The 24,340-nt window shown below is 51.7% G+C and overlaps 1 protein-coding gene across 1 annotated transcript; it reads left to right on the top strand.

Moving 5' to 3' along the window:
- Positions 1 to 3,374: 3,374 nt before the first annotated feature.
- ZMYND10 (zinc finger MYND-type containing 10) lies at positions 3,375 to 20,641 on the top strand. The gene is made up of 12 exons (XM_072127751.1): positions 3,375 to 3,619; positions 6,392 to 6,500; positions 11,189 to 11,305; positions 14,533 to 14,586; positions 15,857 to 16,009; positions 17,798 to 17,886; positions 17,963 to 18,063; positions 18,132 to 18,304; positions 18,378 to 18,503; positions 18,575 to 18,696; positions 18,782 to 18,907; positions 20,367 to 20,641. The coding sequence occupies exons 1-12, from the start codon at positions 3,501 to 3,503 to the stop codon at positions 20,458 to 20,460; spliced, it is 1,383 nt and encodes a 460-aa protein (XP_071983852.1). The 5' UTR covers positions 3,375 to 3,500; the 3' UTR covers positions 20,461 to 20,641.
- Positions 20,642 to 24,340: the final 3,699 nt, after the last annotated feature.

Here is a 24,340-nt window from a genome sequence, read left to right as displayed (position 1 = left end):
GTGTAATATATCATACTGCACCTGTGTGTAATATATAATACTGCACCTGTGTAATATATAATAATGCACCTGTATGTAATATATAATTCTCCACCTGTAATATATAATACTGCACCTGTGTGCAAAATATAATACTGCTCCTGTGTGTAATATATAATACTGCACCTGTGTGCAAAATATAATACTGCAAATCTGTGTAATATATATTACTGCACCTGTGTGTAATATATCATACTGCATTTGTGTGTAATATATAATACTGCACCTGTATGCAAAAAATAATACTGCACCTGTATGCTATAAATCATACTGCACCTTTGTGAAATATATAATACTGTACCTTTGTAATATATAATACTGCATCCGTGTGTTATATATAATACTGCTGCTGTGTGTAATTTATAATACTGCACCAGTGTGTAATATATAATACTGCACCTGTGTGTTATATATAATACTGCACCTGTGTGTAATATATAATACTGCAACTGTGTGTGGAGGGATCAGCTGATGGCGCTGCAGAGGTGTTATGGCACAGAGGGATCAGCTGATTGCGCTGCAGAGGTGTTATGGCACAGAGGGATCAGCTGATGGCGCTGCAGAGATGTTATGGCATGGAGGGATCAGCTGATGGCGCTGCAGAGGTGTTATGGCACGGAGGGATCAGCTGATGGCGCTGCAGAGGTGTTATGGCACGGAGGGATCAGCTGATGGCGCTGCAGAGATGTTATGGCATGGAGGGATCAGCTGATGGCGCTGTAGAGGTGTTATGGCACAGAGGGATCAGCTGATGGCGCTGCAGAGGTGTTATGGCTCGGAGGGATCAGCTGATGGCGCTGCAGAGGTGTTATGGCACGGAGGGATCAGCTGATGGCGCTGCAGAGGTGTTATGGCACGGAGGGATCAGCTGATGGCGCTGCAGAGGTGTTATGGCACAGAGGCATCAGCTGATGGCGCTGCAGAGGTGTTATGGCACAGAGGGATCAGCTGATGGCGCTGCAGAGGTGTTATGGCACAGAGGGATCAGCTGATGGCGCTGCAGAGGTGTTATGGCACGGAGGGATCAGCTGATGGCGCTGCAGAGATGTTATGGCACGGAGGGATCAGCTGATGGCGCTGCAGAGGTGCTATGGCACAGAGGCATTAGCTGATGGCGCTGCAGAGGTGTTATGGCACGGAGGGATCAGCTGATGGCGCTGCAGAGGTGTTATGGCACAGAGGGATCAGCTGATGGCGCTGCAGGTGTTATGTAAAATAAGTTGTTTCTCTTAGAGTCTCTATGGGGGAAGGTTAGTAGAGTTTGGTGATAAAACCCATTGGACCTGCAGCAGCAAATGACATGGACTCCAAACCATCACCGATTGTGCAGACTTCACACTTGACCTCAAGAGCTTGAATTATGCCTCTCCTCTTCCTCCAGACTCCGGGACATCAGAAAACCCGGCTGACACTGAGAACATTTTGTTTCTCTTTGTTGAAGACTGGATGACACAGAGGAGACCCTTGTCGCCATGTCCTGGATCCAGGGGGGTCCGCTCCTTGTGAAGCCTTTTATTAATGATCTGATTGCGGCTTCTCCCGCTGCTTGCGCACCTTCTTCTACCGCACTTTTACCTTCCACTCATCTTTCCATGAATATCCTGTGCAATCGGCTTCTTTACCAATGACCTTTTGTGGCTTCTCCTCCTTGTCCGTGACTCTGCCTTCTGGACATTGGTCAAGTCAGCAGTCGGCTCCACGATTGTGTCGCCTACAGAACCAGACTAAGGGCTTATTCACACGAATGTAATGGAGACTGATATGCGGCCGCAAATCGGTCCCCATTGAAGCCAATGGCACCCGGTCCCAGCGCACCGTGACCGCACGCACCGAAATATAGAACATGCCATAAATTTTGCTGTGTTATGGCGCCGGCCGCTCGCTTCTCTCTGGAGAGGGGAGAGATGAGCAACACTAACCCTCCTCATGTCCAGCGTGCGGCTGTATGTGTGCCCCGGCATACGTCATGTGAATGTACCCTAAGGGATTAGATACACAGCTCAGCAGACAGTATCACACAGGAGTGGATCAGATACACAGATCAGCAGTCAGTATCACACGGGAGAGGATTAGATACACAGCTCAGCAGTCAGTATCACACATGATAGGATTAGATACACAGCTCAGCAGACAGTATCACACAGGAGAGGATCAGATACACAGCTCAGCAGACAGTATCACACAGGAGAGGATTAGATACATGGCTCAGCAGACAGTATCACACAGGAGAGGATTAGATACACAGCTCAGCAGACAGTATCACACAGGAGAGGATTAGATACACGGCTCAGCAGACAGTATCACACAGGAGAGGATTAGATACACGGCTCAGCAGACAGTATCACACAGGAGAGGATTAGTTACACGGCTCAGCAGACTGTATCACACAGGATAGGATTAGATACACAGCTCAGCAGACTGTATCACACAGGATAGGATTAGTTACACAGCTCAGCAGACTGTATCACACAGGATAGGATTAGATACACAGCTCAGCAGACTGTATCACACAGAATAGGATTAGATACACAGCTCAGCAGGCAGTATCACACAGGATAGGATTAGATACACAGCTCAGCAGGCAGTATCACACAGGATAGGATTAGATACACAGCTCAGCAGGCAGTATCACACAGGATAGGTTTAGATACACAGCTCAGCAGGCAGTATCACACAGGATAGGATTAGATACACAGCTCAGCAGACAGTATCACACAGGAGAGGATTAGATACACAGCTCAGCAGACAGTATCACACAGGATAGGATTAGATACACAGCTCAGCAGTCAGTATCACACAGGAAAGGATTAGATACACAGCTCAGCAGACAGTATCACACAGGATATGATTAGATACACAGCTCAGCAGGCAGTATCACACAGGATAGGATTAGATACACAGCACAGCAGTCAGTATCACACAGGATAGGATTAGATACACAGCACAGCAGACAGTATCACACAGGATAGGATTAGATACACAGCTCAGCAGACAGTATCACACAGGATAGGATTAGATACACAGCTCAGCAGTCAGTATCACACATCATAGGATTAGATACACAGCTCAGCAGACAGTAACATACGTATTCTGTTACATGTTGTTTGAAAACTATACATTGTAATAACTAATAATAAGGTCATCAGATTTTGTAGTTTCTATTGAAAAAGAAAACGGGAGAGCCAAGACGAGTCAGAGAAAAGCTGGGTGTGCCAAGATGGCTGCCAAGACACTTCCGGTGGTTACACAACAGAGAGGACGGACAGGTGAGAGGGGACATCATCAACTTCCGCTCACAACGTTAATCACAAAACGGGCTCTGGAAACGTCTCTGCGCACGCGTAAACGTTCGAACAAAGCAATAAATACTGCGCCTGCGCACAGGAAGTGCTTATTGTTATGGTGACTGAAATGCTGAGCATGCTCAGAACTGACGCGTTGTGTTTCTATGGTAACAGGTAATGTTAGTTGGTGGACGTGGAGAGAAGATGGAGACAAATCACATCCTGACACCCGGAGAGGCCGAGGGAATAGTACAGAGCCTGAGGAGGAGCGCCCTGCGCCACACCGGATCACCCGGGTATAGTATCATGCTATAATAGTAATGTATGTACACAGTGACTGCACCAGCAGCAGAATAGTGAGTGCAGCTCTGGAGAATAATACAGGATGTAACTCAGGATCAGTACAGGATAAGTAATGTCATGTATGTACAGTGACTGCACCAGCAGCAGAATAGTGAGTGCAGCTCTGGGGTATAATACAGGATGTAACTCAGGATCAGTACAGGATAAGTAATGTCATGTATGTACACAGTGACTGCACCAGCAGCAGAATAGTGAGTGCAGCTCTGGGGTATAATACAGGATGTAACTCGGGATCAGTACAGGATAAGTAATGTCATGTATGTACACAGTGACTGCACCAGCAGCAGAATAGTGAGTGCAGCTCTGGAGTATAATACAGGATGTAACTCAGGATCAGTACAGGATAAGTAATGTCATGTATGTACACAGTGACTGCACCAGCAGCAGAATAGTGAGTGCAGCTCTGGAGTATAATACAGGATGTAACTCAGGATCAGTACAGGATAAGTAATGTCATGTATGTACACAGTGACTGCACCAGCAGCAGAATAGTGAGTGCAGCTCTGGGGTATAATACAGGATGTAACTCAGGATCAGTACAGGATAAGTAATGTCATGTATGTACACAGTGACTGCACCAGCAGCAGAATAGTGAGTGCAGCTCTGGAGTATAATACAGGATGTAACTCGGGATCAGTACAGGATAAGTAATGTCATGTATGTACACAGTGACTGCACCAGCAGCAGAATAGTGAGTGCAGCTCTGGTGTATAATACAGGATGTAACTCAGGATCAGTACAGGATAAGTAATGTCATGTATGTACACAGTGACTGCACCAGCAGCAGAATAGTGAGTGCAGCTCTGGGGTATAATACAGGATGTAACTCAGGATCAGTACAGGATAAGTAATGTCATGTATGTACACAGTGACTGCACCAGCAGCAGAATAGTGAGTGCAGCTCTGGAGTATAATACAGGATGTAACTCGGGATCAGTACAGGATAAGTAATGTCATGTATGTACACAGTGACTGCACCAGCAGCAGAATAGTGAGTGCAGCTCTGGGTATAATACAGGATGTAACTCAGGATCAGTACAGGATAAGTAATGTCATGTATGTACACAGTGACTGCACCAGCAGCAGAATAGTGAGTGCAGCTCTGGGTATAATACAGGATGTAACTCAGGATCAGTACAGGATAAGTAATGTCATGTATGTACACAGTGACTGCACCAGCAGCAGAATAGTGAGTGCAGCTCTGGGATATAATACAGGATGTAACTCAGGATCAGTACAGGATAAGTAATGCCATGTATGTACACAGTGACTGCACCAGCAGCAGAATAGTGAGTGCAGCTCTGGGGTATAACACAGGATGTAACTCAGGATCAGTACAGGATAAGTAATGTCATGTATGTACACAGTGACTGCACCAGCAGCAGAATAGTGAGTGCAGCTCTGGGGTATAACACAGGATGTAACTCAGGATCAGTACAGGATAAGTAATGTCATGTATGTACACAGTGACTGCACCAGCAGCAGAATAGTGAGTGCAGCTCTGGGGTATAATACAGGATGTAACTCAGGATCAGTACAGGATAAGTAATGTCATGTATGTACACAGTGACTGCACCAGCAGCAGAATAGTGAGTGCAGCTCTGGGGTATAATACAGGATGTAACTCAGGATCAGTACAGGATAAGTAATGCCATGTATGTACACAGTGACTGTACCAGCAGCAGAATAGTGAGTGCAGCTCTGGGGTATAATACAGGATGTAACTCAGGATCAGTACAGGATAAGTAATGTCATGTATGTACACAGTGACTGCACCAGCAGCAGAATAGTGAGTGCAGCTCTGGGGTATAATACAGGATGTAACTCAGGATCAGTACAGGATAAGTAATGTCATGTATGTACACTGTGACTGCACCAGCAGCAGAATAGTGAGTGCAGCTCTGGAGTATAATACAGGATGTAACTCAGGATCAGTACAGGATAAGTAATGCCATGTATGTACACAGTGACTGTACCAGCAGCAGAATAGTGAGTGCAGCTCTGGAGTATAATACAGGATGTAACTCAGGATCAGTACAGGATAAGTAATGTCATGTATGTACACAGTGACTGCACCAGCAGCAGAATAGTGAGTGCAGCTCTGGGGTATAATACAGGATGTAACTCAGGATCAGTACAGGATAAGTAATGTCATGTATGTACACAGTGACTGCACCAGCTGCAGAATAGTGAGTGCAGCTCTGGGGTATAATACAGGATGTAACTCGGGATCAGTACAGGATAAGTAATGTCATGTATGTACACAGTGACTGCACCAGCAGCAGAATAGTGAGTGCAGCTCTGGGTATAATACAGGATGTAACTCAGGATCAGTACAGGATAAGTAATGTCATGTATGTACACAGTGACTGCACCAGCAGCAGAATAGTGAGTACAGCTCTGGAGTATAATACAGGATGTAACTCAGGATCAGTACAGGATAAGTAATATCATGTATGTACACAGTGACTGCACCAGCAGCAGAATAGTGAGTGCAGCTCTGGAGTATGAGGATCACTGCAGTCCATGGAGGCATTAGATACTTGTGGATACTATTTGCTTTTCTGATGAGATTTTGTTGCAGGGGGCAGAGCTTTGTATTTCCAGGATCCCCAGAAAGTATATGACTGGCTGTGGATGATGCATCCTATAGATTACACTGTAGATAAGTGACATGTGGGTGGGGCTCATTCTGTAATTGTCAGGTGGCTGAAGCAGCACGAGTACCTGGAGAAGCTGAACATGCAGGCTATCCTGGAGGCATCGGCCGGGCAGGAGGAGGTTATCAAGGAGCTGCTGGTGACACATGGAAAGGTGAAGCTCCCTCCTATGTATCTGTTATCCTACACATCTCATACATCGGTTATAGGGGAAACAAGACACAAGTCCATCGAGTACAACCAAGGAAGGGAACGAGGGGAAACATCTATAAGACAAATCCATCAATGTTATTTGGGTTTAAAACGGCATCTAGACCCTTCTTGAAGCTCTCTGCTGTCCCTGCTGTGCTCTGCGCCTGAGCTCTCTGCTGTCCCTGCTGTGCTCTGCTCCTGAGCTCTCTGCTGTCCCTGCTGTGACCTGCTCCTGAGCTCTCTGCTGTCCCTGCTGTGCTCTGCTCCTGAGCTCTCTGCTGTCCCTGCTGTGCTCTGCTCCTGAGCTCTCTGCTGTCCCTGCTGTGCTCTGCTCCTGAGCTCTCTGCTGTCCCTGCTGTGCTCTGCTCCTGAGCTCTCTGCTGTCCCTGCTGTGCTCTGCTCCTGAGCTCTCTGCTGTCCCTGCTGTGCTGTGGTCCTGAGCTCTCTGCTGTCCCTGCTGTGCTCTGCGCCTGAGCTCTCTGCTGTCCCTGCTGTGACCTGCGCCTGAGCTCTCTGCTGTCCCTGCTGTGACCTGCTCCTGAGCTCTCTGCTGTCCCTGCTGTGCTCTGCTCCTGAGCTCTCTGCTGTCCCTGCTGTGCTCTGCTCCTGAGCTCTCTGCTGTCCCTGCTGTGCTCTGCGCCTGAGCTCTCTGCTGTCCCTGCTGTGCTCTGCTCCTGAGCTCTCTGCTGTCCCTGCTGTGACCTGCTCCTGAGCTCTCTGCTGTCCCTGCTGTGCTCTGCTCCTGAGCTCTCTGCTGTCCCTGCTGTGACCTGCTCCTGAGCTCTCTGCTGTCCCTGCTGTGACCTGCTCCTGAGCTCTCTGCTGTCCCTGCTGTGACCTGCTCCTGAGCTCTCTGCTGTCCCTGCTGTGACCTGCTCCTGAGCTCTCTGCTGTCCCTGCTGTGCTCTGCTCCTGAGCTCTCTGCTGTCCCTGCTGTGCTCTGCTCCTGAGCTCTCTGCTGTCCCTGCTGTGCTCTGCTCCTGAGCTCTCTGCTGTCCCTGCTGTGCTCTGCTCCTGAGCTCTCTGCTGTCCCTGCTGTGCTCTGCTCCTGAGCTCTCTGCTGTCCCTGCTGTGCTCTGCTCCTGAGCTCTCTGCTGTCCCTGCTGTGCTCTGCTCCTGAGCTCTCTGCTGTCCCTGCTGTGCTCTGCTCCTGAGCTCTCTGCTGTCCCTGCTGTGCTGTGCTCCTGAGCTCTCTGCTGTCCCTGCTGTGCTCTGCGCCTGAGCTCTCTGCTGTCCCTGCTGTGCTCTGCGCCTGAGCTCTCTGCTGTCCCTGCTGTGACCTGATCCTGAGCTCTCTGCTGTCCCCCTTTCCTCCCCCTTTCCTCCCCCTTTCCTCCCCCTTTCCTCCCCCTTTCCTCCCCCTTTCCTCCCCCTTTCCTCCCCCTTTCCTCCCCCTTTCCTCCCCCTTTCCTCCCCCTTTCCTCCCCCTTTCCTCCCCCTTTCCTCCCCCTTTCCTCCCCCTTTCCTCCCCCTTTCCTCCCCCTTTCCTCCCCCTTTCCTCCCCCTTTCCTCCCCCTTTCCTCCCCCTGGTAGCGGCTTTAGACTCGCACATGGAAACAGAGATGATACAGAGACTTAGTTTCTATATTAGGAGATGCACAGACAGGTGAGTAGCAGTAAGTGGCTGTGAGTGCAGATACACTTCCCTCTATGCAGGGGCCTGCAGGGCGGGATGAATCTCCTGGGAGCTGCGTCGGCTCTGCTGCATCATTAGTAGTGTCAGCATACCTCCCAACATTTGTGAAAGGGAAAGAGGTACAAAATGGCGGCACGCGTAGAGTGCAGCGGCGATCCCCCTAAGCCACACCCCCAATCACTCCCTGGCCACGCCCCAAATTTTAGCCATATTATAATAATAAAAATCATAAAAAAAAAAAATTTATCCTCATTGGGATTAGAACCCAGAACCTGCAGTGTCCATGTACATTAATAACACAGCGCCTCAACCCACTGAGCTATAACCTCTGTGATTATGACTATTGTTACACTGTGATACAGATTTAATGCTTTGGTATATAGGGAGGGATCTTCTCAGATTATTGTAATTATTGCGACTATTATTATTATTATGGAGATGATTATTATTATTATTATGGAGATGATTATTATTATTATTATGGAGATTATTATTATTTTTACCATTATTAATAATCATCTCCATAATAATAAAAATAATAAAATTTATAATAATAATAATAATAACAGTCTGAATAATTACAATAATAATCTCTGAGAAGATCCCTCTCTATATATCAGTGCATTAGTCTGTGTCACAGTGTAACACTGGCAGATAACATGTCTTAGTTACCAGAAATCCTCAGCTCTGTATCACTGGGCTTATATCTCAGTTAGTTAAGCTCCTGTCTCTGGTGCACAAGGTCCCAGGTTCGTATTCCAGCCTGGGCAAAACTTTATGTAATTTAATTATATAAAGAGCTTGTGTCTGGGGAAGCCCTGGAGACCATATATGGACAGATGCTGATCTGAGCTGATGACGTGGTCCCTGCTCTCTCCACTAAGCCGACACTTCTCTGAAAAGGATTCCCTGCCTGATGTCTGCTCTGGGGAACCCTAGGAGATGCAGTGACCATATATGGACAGATGCTGATCTGACCTGATGACGTGGTCCCTGCTCTCCGCTAAGCCGACACTTCTCTGAAAAGGATTCCCTCCCGATGTCTGCTCTGGGGAACCCTAGGAGATGCAGTGACCATATATGGACAGATGCTGATCTGAAGCTGATGACGTGGTCCCTGCTCTCTCCACTAAGCCGACACTTCTCTGAAAAGGATTCCCTGCCTGATGTCTGCTCTGGGGAACCCTAGGAGATGCAGTGACCATATATGGACAGATGCTGATCTGACCTGATGACGTGGTCCCTGCTCTCCGCTAAGCCGACACTTCTCTGAAAAGGATTCCCTCCCGATGTCTGCTCTGGGGAACCCTAGGAGATGCAGTGACCATATATGGACAGATGCTGATCTGAGCCTGATGACGTGGTCCCTGCTCTCCGCTAAGCCGACACTTCTCTGAAAAGGATTCCCTGCCCGATGTCTGCTCTGGGGAACCCTAGGAGATGCAGTGACCATATATGGACAGATACTGATCTGAAGCTGATGACGTGGTCCCTGCTCTCCGCTAAGCCGACACTTCTCTGAAAAGGATTCCCTGCCCGATGTCTGCTCTGGGGAACCCTAGGAGATGCAGTGACCATATATGGACAGATACTGATCTGAAGCTGATGACGTGGTCCCTGCTCTCCGCTAACCCGACACTTCTCTGAAAAGGATTCCCTGCTCGATGTCTGTAGAAGCCATTCTGTACTGTGAGTTCAGACTTTCAAAGTATTTACTATGGGGACACAGTGCCGGGACACAGCGGGACCTGGGGGGAGAATCCGTGACAATCTCATAGCTGCCCCTGACGCGGGGCAGAGGTAAGAAAAACGGGAAAGTCCCGTCAAAATCGGGACGGTTGGGAGCTGTGGTGTCAGTTCTGTAGCAATCCCAGGACAGAGACCCAGTGCCCAGGGCTCAGCCTCTGGAAAGTTCCCGGGATCTAGCCTATAGGACAGACTGCATTATCCCAGGTGGTTACAGCATCACAACATTAGAGAGAAACTACGTAACTAAGCAGAATGAAATCATCCACACACCCTCCCCGGACAGTAGGGGGCAGTATTCTATCACCACAGGGTAGCCGGGCTGACAGATCTTAAAGGGTTGACATCATGGTGCAGCAGCGGGTGCATGAAGAGGACACACGGGCTGAGCCTTCTTCATACATCCTGGGTGTCTGCTGGATAATGCAGCAAACACCCACCACTACCACCCAAGAGGGGTGTGAAAAACTATTGTGGGAACCTTTAAACGCTGGCAGCGCATGGGTGCCACCACTTGGTCCTGCTCCCCATATACAGTAGTATTGCAGTATATGTTAGGATCAATCAGACCCCCTAGGCCGGGTGCAGGAAGCCCAGGGGGTCTAGATACACAGTGATAAACCTGGGGCTTATGTTTAGCCCGTTCGTCTGTAAGGCACTTTCTTTCTTTTTTTTTTTTTTTTTTTTGAGTAAAACTTTGTTGAAACTAAATTCACAGTGAAAAAAAAAAAATTTAAAGTAGAAAAAAAGATTTTTTAAATAAAAACCTATATGTTCAAATTGCCCCTTTTCCATGTCCCCGAATGTCCGATTTATCAAAATATAAAAACGGTTAGCGAACCCCATAGCGGAAACTAGCGGCTAAATGTCCAAAACGCCAAATTTTTTCCCTCAATTTGCCACAGATAATTATTATAATAAAAAGTGATTAAAGGGTCAATCAGTTCCCAAAATCGCTAGCAACGAAAGCCGTAAAATCAGGGCCCAAAAGAAAATGGTCAGGTGTATTTTTCGTCAGTTTCACGGGATTTGGGCTTTTCTCTGCAGTTTCCCAGTCCAGGCGATGGAACATTACGTAGCAGCGCTGGGCAGTACAAGCGCTCAGGCGGCTCTGGACACCGACAAATAAAAAACTTCTGGAATTGGGAAGGTGGGGAGTGAAAGATTGAGCCGTAAAAATAAAAAAGGACTGTGTGCTTAAGGGGTTAAAAACTATCCGGTCCAGACCCCCGGCGGCCATTACTCCTGCGCTCATCCTTCTCTCGCAGGTTCCGCTCTTGGTCCATGAATTGATCAGTGTGGAGGTCTGGAAGCAGAAAGTCTTCCCCATCATCCGCCAGCTGCAGGACTTCCGACCCACAAGCACCTTCCCCTTGTACATGGTGGTAAGTGAGTGTAGTGTCCCCTGTACATGGTGGTAAGTGAGTGTAGTGTCTCCTGTACATGGTGGTAAGTGAGTGTAGTGTCTCCTGTACATGGTGGTAAGTGAGTGTAGTGTCTCCTGTACATGGTGGTAAGTGAGTGTAGTGTCTCCTGTACATGGTGGTAAGTGAGTGTAGTGCCCCCTGTACATGGTGGTAAGTGAGTGTAGTGTCTCCTGTACATGGTGGTAAGTGAGTGTAGTGCCCCCTGTACATGGTGGTAAGTGAGTGTAGTGCCTCCTGTACATGGTGGTAAGTGAGTGTAGTGTCTCCTGTACATGGTGGTAAGTGAGTGTAGTGTCCTGTACATGGTGGTAAGTGAGTGTAGTGTCTCCTGTACATGGTGGTAAGTGAGTGTAGTGCCCCCTGTACATGGTGGTAAGTGAGTGTAGTGTCTCCTGTACATGGTGGTAAGTGAGTGTAGTGTCTCCTGTACATGGTGGTAAGTGAGTGTAGTGTCCTGTACATGGTGGTAAGTGAGTGTAGTGTCCCCTGTACATGGTGGTAAGTGAGTGTAGTGCCTCCTGTACATGGTGGTAAGTGAGTGTAGTGTCTCCTGTACATGGTGGTAAGTGAGTGTAGTGTCCTGTACATGGTGGTAAGTGAGTGTAGTGTCTCCTGTACATGGTGGTAAGTGAGTGTAGTGCCCCCTGTACATGGTGGTAAGTGAGTGTAGTGCCCCCTGTACATGGTGGTAAGTGAGTGTAGTGTCTCCTGTACATGGTGGTAAGTGAGTGTAGTGTCTCCTGTACATGGTGGTAAGTGAGTGTAGTGTCTCCTGTACATGGTGGTAAGTGAGTGTAGTGCCCCCTGTACATGGTGGTAAGTGAGTGTAGTGTCCCCTGTACATGGTGGTAAGTGAGTGTAGTGTCTCCTGTACATGGTGGTAAGTGAGTGTAGTGTCTCCTGTACATGGTGGTAAGTGAGTGTAGTGTCTCCTGTACATGGTGGTAAGTGAGTGTAGTGCCCCCTGTACATGGTGGTAAGTGAGTGTAGTGCCTCCTGTACATGGTGGTAAGTGAGTGTAGTGTCCCCTGTACATGGTGGTAAGTGAGTGTAGTGCCTCCTGTACATGGTGGTAAGTGAGTGTAGTGTCCCCTGTACATGGTGGTAAGTGAGTGTAGTGTCTCCTGTACATGGTGGTAAGTGAGTGTAGTGTCCCCTGTACATGGTGGTAAGTGAGTGTAGTGTCCTGTACATGGTGGTAAGTGAGTGTAGTGTCCTGTACATGGTGGTAAGTGAGTGTAGTGTCTCCTGTACATGGTGGTAAGTGAGTGTAGTGTCCCCTGTACATGGTGGTAAGTGAGTGTAGTGTCTCCTGTACATGGTGGTAAGTGAGTGTAGTGTCTCCTGTACATGGTGGTAAGTGAGTGTAGTGTCCTGTACATGGTGGTAAGTGAGTGTAGTGTCTCCTGTACATGGTGGTAAGTGAGTGTAGTGCCCCCTGTACATGGTGGTAAGTGAGTGTAGTGTCTCCTGTACATGGTGGTAAGTGAGTGTAGTGTCTCCTGTACATGGTGGTAAGTGAGTGTAGTGTCTCCTGTACATGGTGGTAAGTGAGTGTAGTGTCCCCTGTACATGGTGGTAAGTGAGTGTAGTGTCTCCTGTACATGGTGGTAAGTGAGTGTAGTGTCCTGTACATGGTGGTAAGTGAGTGTAGTGTCTCCTGTACATGGTGGTAAGTGAGTGTAGTGTCTCCTGTACATGGTGGTAAGTGAGTGTAGTGTCTCCTGTACATGGTGGTAAGTGAGTGTAGTGTCTCCTGTACATGGTGGTAAGTGAGTGTAGTGTCTCCTGTACATGGTGGTAAGTGAGTGTAGTGTCTCCTGTACATGGTGGTAAGTGAGTGTAGTGTCCCCTGTACATGGTGGTAAGTGAGTGTAGTGTCCTGTACATGGTGGTAAGTGAGTGTAGTGTCCTGTACATGGTGGTAAGTGAGTGTAGTGTCCTGTACATGGTGGTAAGTGAGTGTAGTGTCTCCTGTACATGGTGGTAAGTGAGTGTAGTGTCTCCTGTACATGGTGGTAAGTGAGTGTAGTGTCTCCTGTACATGGTGGTAAGTGAGTGTAGTGTCTCCTGTACATGGTGGTAAGTGAGTGTAGTGTCCTGTACATGGTGGTAAGTGAGTGTAGTGCCCCCTGTACATGGTGGTAAGTGAGTGTAGTGTCTCCTGTACATGGTGGTAAGTGAGTGTAGTGTCTCCTGTACATGGTGGTAAGTGAGTGTAGTGTCCTGTACATGGTGGTAAGTGAGTGTAGTGTCCCCTGTACATGGTGGTAAGTGAGTGTAGTGTCTCCTGTACATGGTGGTAAGTGAGTGTAGTGTCTCCTGTACATGGTGGTAAGTGAGTGTAGTGTCTCCTGTACATGGTGGTAAGTGAGTGTAGTGTCCTGTACATGGTGGTAAGTGAGTGTAGTGTCTCCTGTACATGGTGGTAAGTGAGTGTAGTGTCCCCTGTACATGGTGGTAAGTGAGTGTAGTGTCTCCTGTACATGGTGGTAAGTGAGTGTAGTGTCTCCTGTACATGGTGGTAAGTGAGTGTAGTGTCCCCTGTACATGGTGGTGGTGAGTGTGTGGCGCCCCCTGTACGTGGTGGTGAGTGTGTGGCGCCCCCTGTACGTGGTGGTGAGTGTGCGGCGCCCCCTCTACGTGGTGGTGAGTGTGTGGCGCCCCCTGTACGTGGTGGTGAGTGTGCGGCGCCCCCTGTACGTGGTGGTGGTGAGTGTGTGGCGCCCCCTGTACGTGGTGGTGAGTGTGTGGCGCCCCCTGTACGTGGTGGTGAGTGTGTGGCGCCCCCTGTACGTGGTGGTGAGTGTGTGGCGCCCCCTGTACGTGGTGGTGAGTGTGTGGCGCCCCCTGTACGTGGTGGTGAGTGTGTGGCGCCCCCTGTACGTGGTGGTGAGTGTGCGGCGCCCCCTCTACGTGGTGGTGAGTGTGCGGCGCCCCCTGTACGTGGTGGTGAGTGTGCGGCGCCCCCTGTACGTGGTGGTGAGTGTGTGGCGCCCCCTGTACGTGGTGGTGAGTGTGTGGCGCCCCCTGTACGTGGTGGTGAGTGTGCGGCGCCCCCTGTACACGGTGGTGAGTGTGTGGCGCCCCCTGTACACGGTGGTGAGTGTGCGGCGCCCCCTGTACGCGGTGGTGGTGAGTGTGTGGCGCCCCCTGGCTGTGGACTGATCTCTCTCCTCCTGCAGGTTCATCATGAAGCCTCCATCATTAATCTCCTGGAAACGATATTCTACCACAAGGTGAGACCAACCGGCCCCCGTATACTATACTACCTGGTGGTGCGCCGGCCCCCGTACACTATACTACCTGGTGGTGCGCCGGCCCCCGTACACTATACTACCTGGTGGTGCGCCGGCCCCCGTACACTATACTACCTGGCGCTGCGCCGGCCCCCGTATACTATACTACCTGGCGCTGCGCCGGCCCCCGTATACTATACTACCTGGCGCTGCGCCGGCCCCCGTATACTATACTACCTGGCGCTGCGCCGGCCCCCGTATACTATACTACCTGGCGCTGCGCCGGCCCCCGTACACTATACTACCTGGCGCTGCGCCGGCCCCCGTACACTATACTACCTGGCGCTGCGCCGGCCCCCGTACACTATACTACCTGGCGCTGCGCCGGCCCCCGTACACTATACTACCTGGCGCTGCGCCGGCCCCCGTATACTATACTACCTGGCGCTGCGCCGGCCCCCGTATACTATACTACCTGGCGCTGCGCCGGCCCCCGTATACTATACTACCTGGCGCTGCGCCGGCCCCCGTATACTATACTACCTGGCGCTGCGCCGGCCCCCGTATACTATACTACCTGGCGCTGCGCCGGCCCCCGTATACTATACTACCTGGCGCTGCGCCGGCCCCCGTATACTATACTACCTGGCGCTGCGCCGGCCCCCGTATACTATACTACCTGGCGCTGCGCCGGCCCCCGTATACTATACTACCTGGCGCTGCGCCGGCCCCCGTATACTATACTACCTGGCGCTGCGCCGGCCCCCGTACACTATACTACCTGGCGCTGCGCCGGCCCCCGTACACTATACTACCTGGCGCTGCGCCGGCCCCCGTACACTATACTACCTGGCGCTGCGCCGGCCCCCGTACACTATACTACCTGGCGCTGCGCCGGCCCCCGTACACTATACTACCTGGCGCTGCGCCGGCCCCCGTACACTATACTACCTGGCGCTGCGCCGGCCCCCGTACACTATACTACCTGGCGCTGCGCCGGCCCCCGTACACTATACTACCTGGCGCTGCGCCGGCCCCCGTATACTATACTACCTGGTGCTGCGCCGGCCCCCATATACTATACTGCGGCGCTCACCTCCGGGTCTGGACACTTACATACAGAACAGAACCTGTGACAGGAGAGTGCGTGGCCCGGTGGACCTGTGAGCTCTCGGTTCTGCTCATCAGACCGCTACACTGTAGCAGCACATCAGCTGTCAGGAAGCAGAGATCCTGAGAAGTGTCGGTGATGTGATTTGTGTGTCTGCAGGAGGTGTGCGAGGCGGTGGAGGACCTGGCGCTGGACCTCAGTGATTATTGTCATCGGAAGGTGACGCTTCTGCTGGCGCGATGTTCTGCAGGAGAGGCGCCGGGGCAGGACAGGCTGCAGGCCAGCGCTTCCAGCCAGAGCTCATCCCTGGAGGTACAGGACACAGCCGGGGCTGCTAGATTGGGGGGGGGGGGGGGGGCTGCAACACAAAGCCGTCATTTTACTGCAGACCATTTCTCCCGCCGCCCCCTCAGGCACAGACATAACATACAGCTACGTGTAACATGAGGTGAGGACCCCCGGTCTGGTGATTGCTGGGGGTCCAGTCCTCAGAACCCTCTTCCTGTGAGTAGGGAATACACAGAAGGTTCTAGAGATGATGGGAAACCTTTTCAGCTTGGTGTGTCACCCTGACAAAAAAAACATAATTTAGTGATATTTATAGTTTACATAATCTGTATAATTATTTCACTTCTAGGGCACTTTAACCCTCGGTTGTGTGATTGATCCCCATGTACTACAGTCTGGTGGTATATGGGGATTCTCCACATCATCTGTGTATTACAATGTGCTGGGCAATCTCTCAGCCTCCCGGCTACTGCACCGGGCCGTGTAGGAGCCCAGGATGAAACTCAACTCAACGGCGGCCGCGTGTCACTGAGAATGGCTGGGCGTGTCGCTGAGAGTGGCTGGGCGTGTCGCTGAGAGTGGCTGGGCGTGTCGCTGAGAATGGCTATGCGTGTCGCTGAGAATGGCTGGGCGTGTCGCTGAGAATGGCTGGGCGTGTCGCTGAGAATGGCTGGGCGTGTCACTGAGAATGGCTGGGCGTGTCGCTGAGAATGGCCGGGCGTGTCGCTGAGAATGGCTGGGCGTGTCGCTGAGAATGGCTGGGCGTGTCGCTGAGAATGGCTATGCGTGTCGCTGAGAATGGCTGGGCGTGTCGCTGAGAATGGCTGGGCGTGTCGCTGAGAATGGCTGGGCGTGTCGCTGAGAATGGCTGGGCGTGTCGCTGAGAATGGCTGGGCGTGTCACTGAGAATGGCCGGGCGTGTCGCTGAGAATGGCCGGGCGTGTCGCTGAGAATGGCTATGCGTGTCGCTGAGAATGGCCGGGCGTGTCGCTGAGAATGGCCGGGCGTGTCGCTGAGAATGGCTGGGCGTGTCGCTGAGAATGGCTGGGCGTGTCGCTGAGAATGGCTGGGCGTGTCGCTGAGAATGGCTGGGCGTGTCGCTGAGAATGGCTGGGCGTGTCGCTGAGAATGGCTGGGCGTGTCGCTGAGAATGGCTGGGCGTGTCGCTGAGAATGGCTGGGCGTGTCATAGGTTGGCCATCACTGGTCTAGAATATCCCTTTAAAGGAAATCTACCCCCACCCTTAAGGACTGCCCTCGCTGTGCGCCCCTCTGGCAGCAGCCACTCATCTTCCAGCTTCTTATACTCTGGCTTTTAGAATTATGCAAATGAGATTGAGGGGCTCTGGACTCCATAAGTGTTAATGGTACCCAGAGCCCCTCAGGTTCATTTGAATAATTTTAATGCCTTTTTTTGGGGGGGGGGGGGGACCAGGTCATAAGAAGCTTAAAGAAGAGCAGATCCTGGCAGAGGGGGCGCACACCAGCATGAAAGCGCTTGGTTTACAGTCCTTCATCCTGGTGGTAAATGTCCTCTAAGTGAAGAATCCATGGAAACAGAGCAGGCGGTGGCACTTTCCGGTGATTGGGTCGTTATACAGACCCTCAGGACTTTAACCCTTTAGTTTTCCATCCTGGATATTTCCCAGAATCCCCCTAGTGGAGCATCCATGGCTACAAGAGTCCACACATGGCGGCCTTGGCAGTCTCCATAAGGAGATCTCCCGGTAGAGGCAGCCCCCATCTTTAGCCCCCCCCCCCCCGAGTCGTGTACTACACTACAGCTGTAGCAGTGATATTCTCCCCTCCGCAGGAAGTGCAGCAGCAGGCCGAGGCCTTGGACTTTGACATCGCCCTGAAGTGTCTGTCCATCCTGCGTTACATCACTGACCACACAGACAGGTGAGGAGCTCTGGGGGGCGATGAGCTGCGGCTGCAGAGCATCACCCTGGTACTCACACCCATTCTGTCCATGCAGCCTCCCCCTGAGCGTTACCACCCGGCTCCTCAACACCCACAACCTGCCCTGCGTCCTGGTGGAGCTGCTGCACCGCCGCCCCTGGAGCCGGAGGAGTAAAGGTACAGACACATCAGGTACTGCCCCTCCGTCCCCGGCTGTCACATCACTCACTGTCGCCTCCCTGCAGGTCAGCTCCAGAAGTACGAGGGCGGCCGCTGGCTGCCGGTGCCCCCCGACGAGCAGCAGAAGATGACCAAGCTGGAGGGGCAGGTGTGGCTCTCCCTGTACAACCTGCTGCTGCGGCCCGAGTGCCACAACAAGTACAACCTCAACAGCTTCAGCCGAGGACAACTGCTCAAGGTAGCGCCCCCTCCTGACCGCTCCGGCTCCCCGCACTCCGTGTGTCACCGCTGTCACTTACCTGTCATTACAGCTCCGCTCCCACCTTACCGACGTCCTGGTGGATCAGCTGCCAAACCTGGCGGAGCTGCAGCGGTACCTCGCCCATCTGTCAGTGAGCGAGCCGGAGCCCCCCAGGAAGGAGCTGGTCCTGGAGCAGGTACATTACTGTCACACTGTCACGAGGTCCCTCCTCTGTACAGCGCTGCTCACCCTCTAATACTTTATCAGCTTCCAGAGGTCTGGGACTCCATTATCAGAGAGAATTCTGGGAAATGGAAAGCCATCGCAAAGCATCAGGTGACGCACAACTTCTCCCCCAGCGACAGCGACCTGCGCCACCAGGCCCAGAGGTGAGTGACAACCCCCGGGGTCACAGAACATGTGTGCCCCCAACCGGACCAGGACCAGTCACCTGACACGTATCATTACACACAGGTGGGCGCAGACCTATAACATGGACGTAATGGAGGCGCTGGTACTGGACAAACCCAAGTGTGGATCATGTGGAGCAGAGGCCGCAAAACGCTGCTCCCGCTGCCAGAGCGAATGGTACTGCAACAGGTGAGAAGTGAGAGATCAACAGCAGAATAGTGAGTGCAGCTCTGGAGTATAATACAGGATGTAACTCAGGATCAGTACAGGATAAGTAATGTCATGTATGTACACAGTGACTGCACCAGCAGCAGAATAGTGAGTGCAGCTCTGGGTTATAATACAGGATGTAACTCAGGATCAGTACAGGGTAAGTAATGTCATGTATGTACACAGTGACTGCACCAGCAGCAGAATAGTGAGTGCAACTCTGGGTTATAATACAGGATGTAACTCAGGATCAGTACAGGGTAAGTAATGTCATGTATGTACAGTGACTGCCCCAGCAGCAGAATAGTGAGTGCAACTCTGGGGTATAATACAGGATGTAACTCAGGATCAGTACAGGGTAAGTAATGTCATGTATGTACAGTGACTGCACCAGCAGCAGAATAGTGAGTGCAGCTCTGGGGTATAATACTGGATGTAACTCAGGATCAGTACAGGATAAGTAATGTCATGTATGTACACAGTGACTGCACCAGCAGCAGAATAGTGAGTGCAGCTCTGGAGTATAATACAGGATGTAACTCAGGAACAGTACAGGATAAGTAATGTCATGTATGTACACAGTGACTGCACCAGCAGAATAGTGAGTGCAGCTCTGGAGTATAATACAGGATGTAACTCAGGATCAGTACAGGATAAGTAATGTCATGTATGTACACAGTGACTGCACCAGCAGCAGAATAGTGAGTGCAGCTCTGGGGTATAATACAGGATGTAACTCAGGATCAGTACAGGATAAGTAATGTCATGTACGTGCACAGTGACTGCACCAGCAGCAGAATAGTGAGTGCAGCTCTGGGGTATAATACAGGATGTAACTCAGGATCAGTACAGGATAAGTAATGTCATGTATGTACACAGTGACTGCACCAGCAGCAGAATAGTGAGTGCAGCTCTGGAGTATAATACAGGATGTAACTCAGGATCAGTACAGGATAAGTAATGTCATGTATGTACACAGTGACTGCACCAGCAGCAGAATAGTGAGTGCAGCTCTGGAGTATAATACAGGATGTAACTCAGGATCAGTACAGGATAAGTAATGTCATGTATGTACACAGTGACTGCACCAGCAGCAGAATAGTGAGTGCAGCTCTGGGGTATAATACAGGATGTAACTCAGGATCAGTACAGGATAAGTAATGTCATGTATGTACACAGTGACTGCACCAGCAGCAGAATAGTGAGTGCAGCTCTGGGGTATAATACAGGATGTAACTCAGGATCAGTACAGGATAAGTAATGTCATGTATGTACACAGTGACTGCACCGGCAGCAGAATAGTGAGTGCAGCTCTGGAGTATAATACAGGATGTAACTCAGGATCAGTACAGGATAAGTAATGTCATGTATGTACACAGTGACTGCACCAGCAGCAGAATAGTGAGTGCAGCTGATGTGCGTGTGCTCTGTGTTGCAGGAGGTGTCAGGTCGGTCACTGGCAGAGACATAAGACGTCCTGTGATCTGGTGAGTGAATCTCTGAGGAGGATGAAGGACAGGAGTTCCCTGTGACATTACGTTCTCGCGGATCCTTAGAGGACACGTCCATGGCGCTTCTATGTTGGGGGTGATGATTCCCTCGTGCTGTATGCACATGAGCTCCGCCCCCGCGCCGCAGCTCCTCCTACTTGTACATTTCTTGTAAATCCGTGGATCTTGTCCGTGTTTTGTTTTTTCTCCATTAAAGGATATTTTGTGGTTTGTTCTAATGTTAATATTTAAAGTTTGATGCTGAAATATCGGAGACATGGCGCGGCCGCACCGGAACGGGGTGTAAATGTACAATGACAGGAGGGTGTCACTACTACTACTCCCATCATGGCCTGTGAGCGATGAACACCTCATTGTGGCTTCCTGCCGCTGCTCGAGAGGATGTGGCAGCCGCACGACAACATCTGCAGCAGAGAACATTCAGAGTCTGGGAAAGCTGGGTGGCCACGCCCCGTGTCTTGTGACGTTTGACATGAGGCTTTGGGGGGGGGGGGGCAGATGGGGGGGCCCTCAGTAATTAGTAATGGCCGCTGCTCTCATCACACAAACCACAGGAAATCCAGATCAAAGAAAAGGAAAGAGCGAGAGAGCGGGGGCTTCCGGAGGGGGAGGTCACATCATGGACTGGGGGTCCTCACATACCCCCCCCCCCCATACACCAGACCAAGGAATAACACAATGTATCACTCCCTGTACCCCAGACCCCACAATGTATCACTCCCCGTACCCCAGACCCCACAATGTATCACTCCCTGTACCCCAGACCCCACAATGTATCACTCCCTGCACCCCAGACCCCACAATGTATCTCTCCCCGCACCCCAGACCCCACAATGTATCTCTCCCCGTACCCCAGACCCCACAATGTATCACTCCCCGTACCCCAGACCCCACAATGTATCACTCCCCGTACCCCAGACCCCACAATGTATCACTCTCCGTACCCCAGACCCCACAATGTATCACTCCCCGTACCCCAGCCCCCACAATGTATCTCTCCCCGCACCCCAGACCCCACAATGTATCTCTCCCCGTACCCCAGACCCCACAATGTATCACTCCCCGTACCCCAGACCCCACAATGTATCTCTCCCCGTACCCCAGACCCCACAATGTATCACTCCCCGTACCCCAGACCCCACAATGTATCACTCCCCGTACCCCAGCCCCCACAATGTATCTCTTCCCGTACCCCAGACCCCACAATGTATCACTCCCCGTACCCCAGACCCCACAATGTATCACTCCCCGTACCCCAGACCCCACAATGTATCTCTCCCCGTACCCCAGACCCCACAATGTATCACTCCCCGTACCCCAGACCCCACAATGTATCACTCCCCGTACCCCAGACCCCACAATGTATCACTCCCCGTACCCCAGACCCCACAATGTATCTCTCCCCGTACCCCAGACCCCACAATGTATCACTCCCCGTACCCCAGACCCCACAATGTATCTCTCCCCGTACCCCAGACCCCACAATGTATCACTCCATGTACCCCAGACCCCACAATGTATCTCTCCCCGTGCCCCAGACCCCACAATGTATCTCTCCCCGCGCCCCAGACCCCACAATGTATCTCTCCATGTGCCCCAGACCCCACAATGTATCACTCCCCGTACCCCAGACCCCACAATGTATCACTCCCCGTACCCCAGACCCCACAATGTATCTCTCCCCGTACCCCAGACCCCACAATGTATCACTCCATGTACCCCAGACCCCACAATGTATCTCTCCCCGTACCCCAGACCCCACAATGTATCACTCCATGTACCCCAGACCCCACAATGTATCTCTTCCCGTACCCCAGACCCCACAATGTATCTCTCCCCGTACCCCAGACCCCACAATGTATCTCTCCCCGTACCCCAGACCCCACAATGTATCTCTTCCCGTACCCCAGACCCCACAATGTATCACTCCCCGTACCCCAGACCCCACAATGTATCACTCCATGTACCCCAGACCCCACAATGTATCACTCCATGTACCCCAGACCCCACAATGTATCACTCCATGTACCCCAGACCCCACAATGTATCACTCCCCGTACCCCAGACCCCACAATGTATCACTCCATGTACCCCAGACCCCACAATGTATCACTCCATGTACCCCAGACCCCACAATGTATCTCTCCCCGTACCCCAGACCCCACAATGTATCACTCCCCGTACCCAAGACCCCACAATGTATCACTCCCCGTACCCCAGACCCCACAATGTATCACTCCCCGTACCCCAGACCCCACAATGTATCACTCCCCGTACCCCAGACCCCACAATGTATCTCTCCCCGTACCCCAGACCCCACAATGTATCTCTCCCCGTACCCCAGACCCCACAATGTATCTCTCCCCGTACCCCAGACCCCACAATGTATCACTCCATGCACCCCAGACCCCACAATGTATCACTCCCCGTACCCCAGACCCCACAATGTATCACTCCATGTACCCCAGACCCCACAATGTATCACTCCATGTACCCCAGACCCCACAATGTATCACTCCATGTACCCCAGACCCCACAATGTATCTCTCCCCGTACCCCAGACCCCACAATGTATCTCTCCCCGTACCCCAGACCCCACAATGTATCACTCCCCGTACCCCAGACCCCACAATGTATCACTCCCCGTACCCCAGACCCCACAATGTATCACTCCCCGTACCCCAGACCCCACAATGTATCACTCCATGTACCCCAGACCCCACAATGTATCTCTTCCCGTACCCCAGACCCCACAATGTATCTCTCCCCGTACCCCAGACCCCACAATGTATCTCTCCCCGTACCCCAGACCCCACAATGTATCACTCCCCGTACCCCAGACCCCACAATGTATCACTCCCCGTACCCCAGACCCCACAATGTATCACTCTCCGTACCCCAGACCCCACAATGTATCACTCTCCGTACCCCAGACCCCACAATGTATCACTCTCCGTACCCCAGACCCCACAATGTATCACTCCATGTACCCCAGACCCCACAATGTATCACTCCATGTACCCCAGACCCCACAATGTATCACTCCATGTACCCCAGACCCCACAATGTATCACTCCCCGTACCCCAGACCCCACAATGTATCACTCCCCGTACCCCAGACCCCACAATGTATCACTCCCCGTACCCCAGACCCCACAATGTATCTCTCCCCGTACCCCAGACCCCACAATGTATCACTCCATGTACCCCAGACCCCACAATGTATCTCTCCATGTACCCCAGACCCCACAATGTATCACTCCCCGTACCCCAGACCCCACAATGTATCTCTTCCCGTACCCCAGACCCCACAATGTATCTCTTCCCGTACCCCAGACCCCACAATGTATCACTCCCCGTACCCCAGACCCCACAATGTATCACTCCCCGTACCCCAGACCCCACAATGTATCACTCCCCGTACCCCAGACCCCACAATGTATCTCTCCCCGTACCCCAGACCCCACAATGTATCTCTCCCCGTACCCCAGACCCCACAATGTATCACTCCCCGCACCCCAGACCCCACAATGTATCACTCCATGTACCCCAGACCCCACAATGTATCACTCCCCGTACCCCAGACCCCACAATGTATCTCTCCCCGTACCCCAGACCCCACAATGTATCACTCCCCGTACCCCAGACCCCACAATGTATCACTCCCCGTACCCCAGACCCCACAATGTATCACTCCCCGTACCCCAGACCCCACAATGTATCACTCCCCGTACCCCAGACCCCACAATGTATCACTCCCCGTACCCCAGACCTCACAATGTATCACTCCATGTACCCCAGACCCCACAATGTATCACTCCCCGTACCCCAGACCCCACAATGTATCACTCCCCGTACCCCAGACCCCACAATGTATCACTCCCCGTACCCCAGACCCCAC

Source organism: Engystomops pustulosus, chromosome 10 (assembly GCF_040894005.1).
Source record: "Engystomops pustulosus chromosome 10, aEngPut4.maternal, whole genome shotgun sequence".
Taxonomy (NCBI): domain Eukaryota; kingdom Metazoa; phylum Chordata; class Amphibia; order Anura; family Leptodactylidae; genus Engystomops; species Engystomops pustulosus.
The sequence above is the reverse complement of the archived record's forward strand: the minus strand, read 5'-3'. Positions and strand labels throughout refer to the sequence as shown.

Bases quoted from the DNA above. Each gene is read 5' to 3' on its own strand.
- ZMYND10 (XM_072127751.1), top strand. From the start codon at position 3,501: ATGTTAGTTGGTGGACGTGGAGAGAAGATGGAGACAAATCACATCCTG. The intron at 3,620-6,391 runs GTATAGTATCAT...TGTAATTGTCAG, and splicing joins CGCCACACCGGATCACCCGG to GTGGCTGAAGCAGCACGAGT. The intron at 16,010-17,797 runs GTACAGGACACA...TCCCCTCCGCAG, and splicing joins GCCAGAGCTCATCCCTGGAG to GAAGTGCAGCAGCAGGCCGA.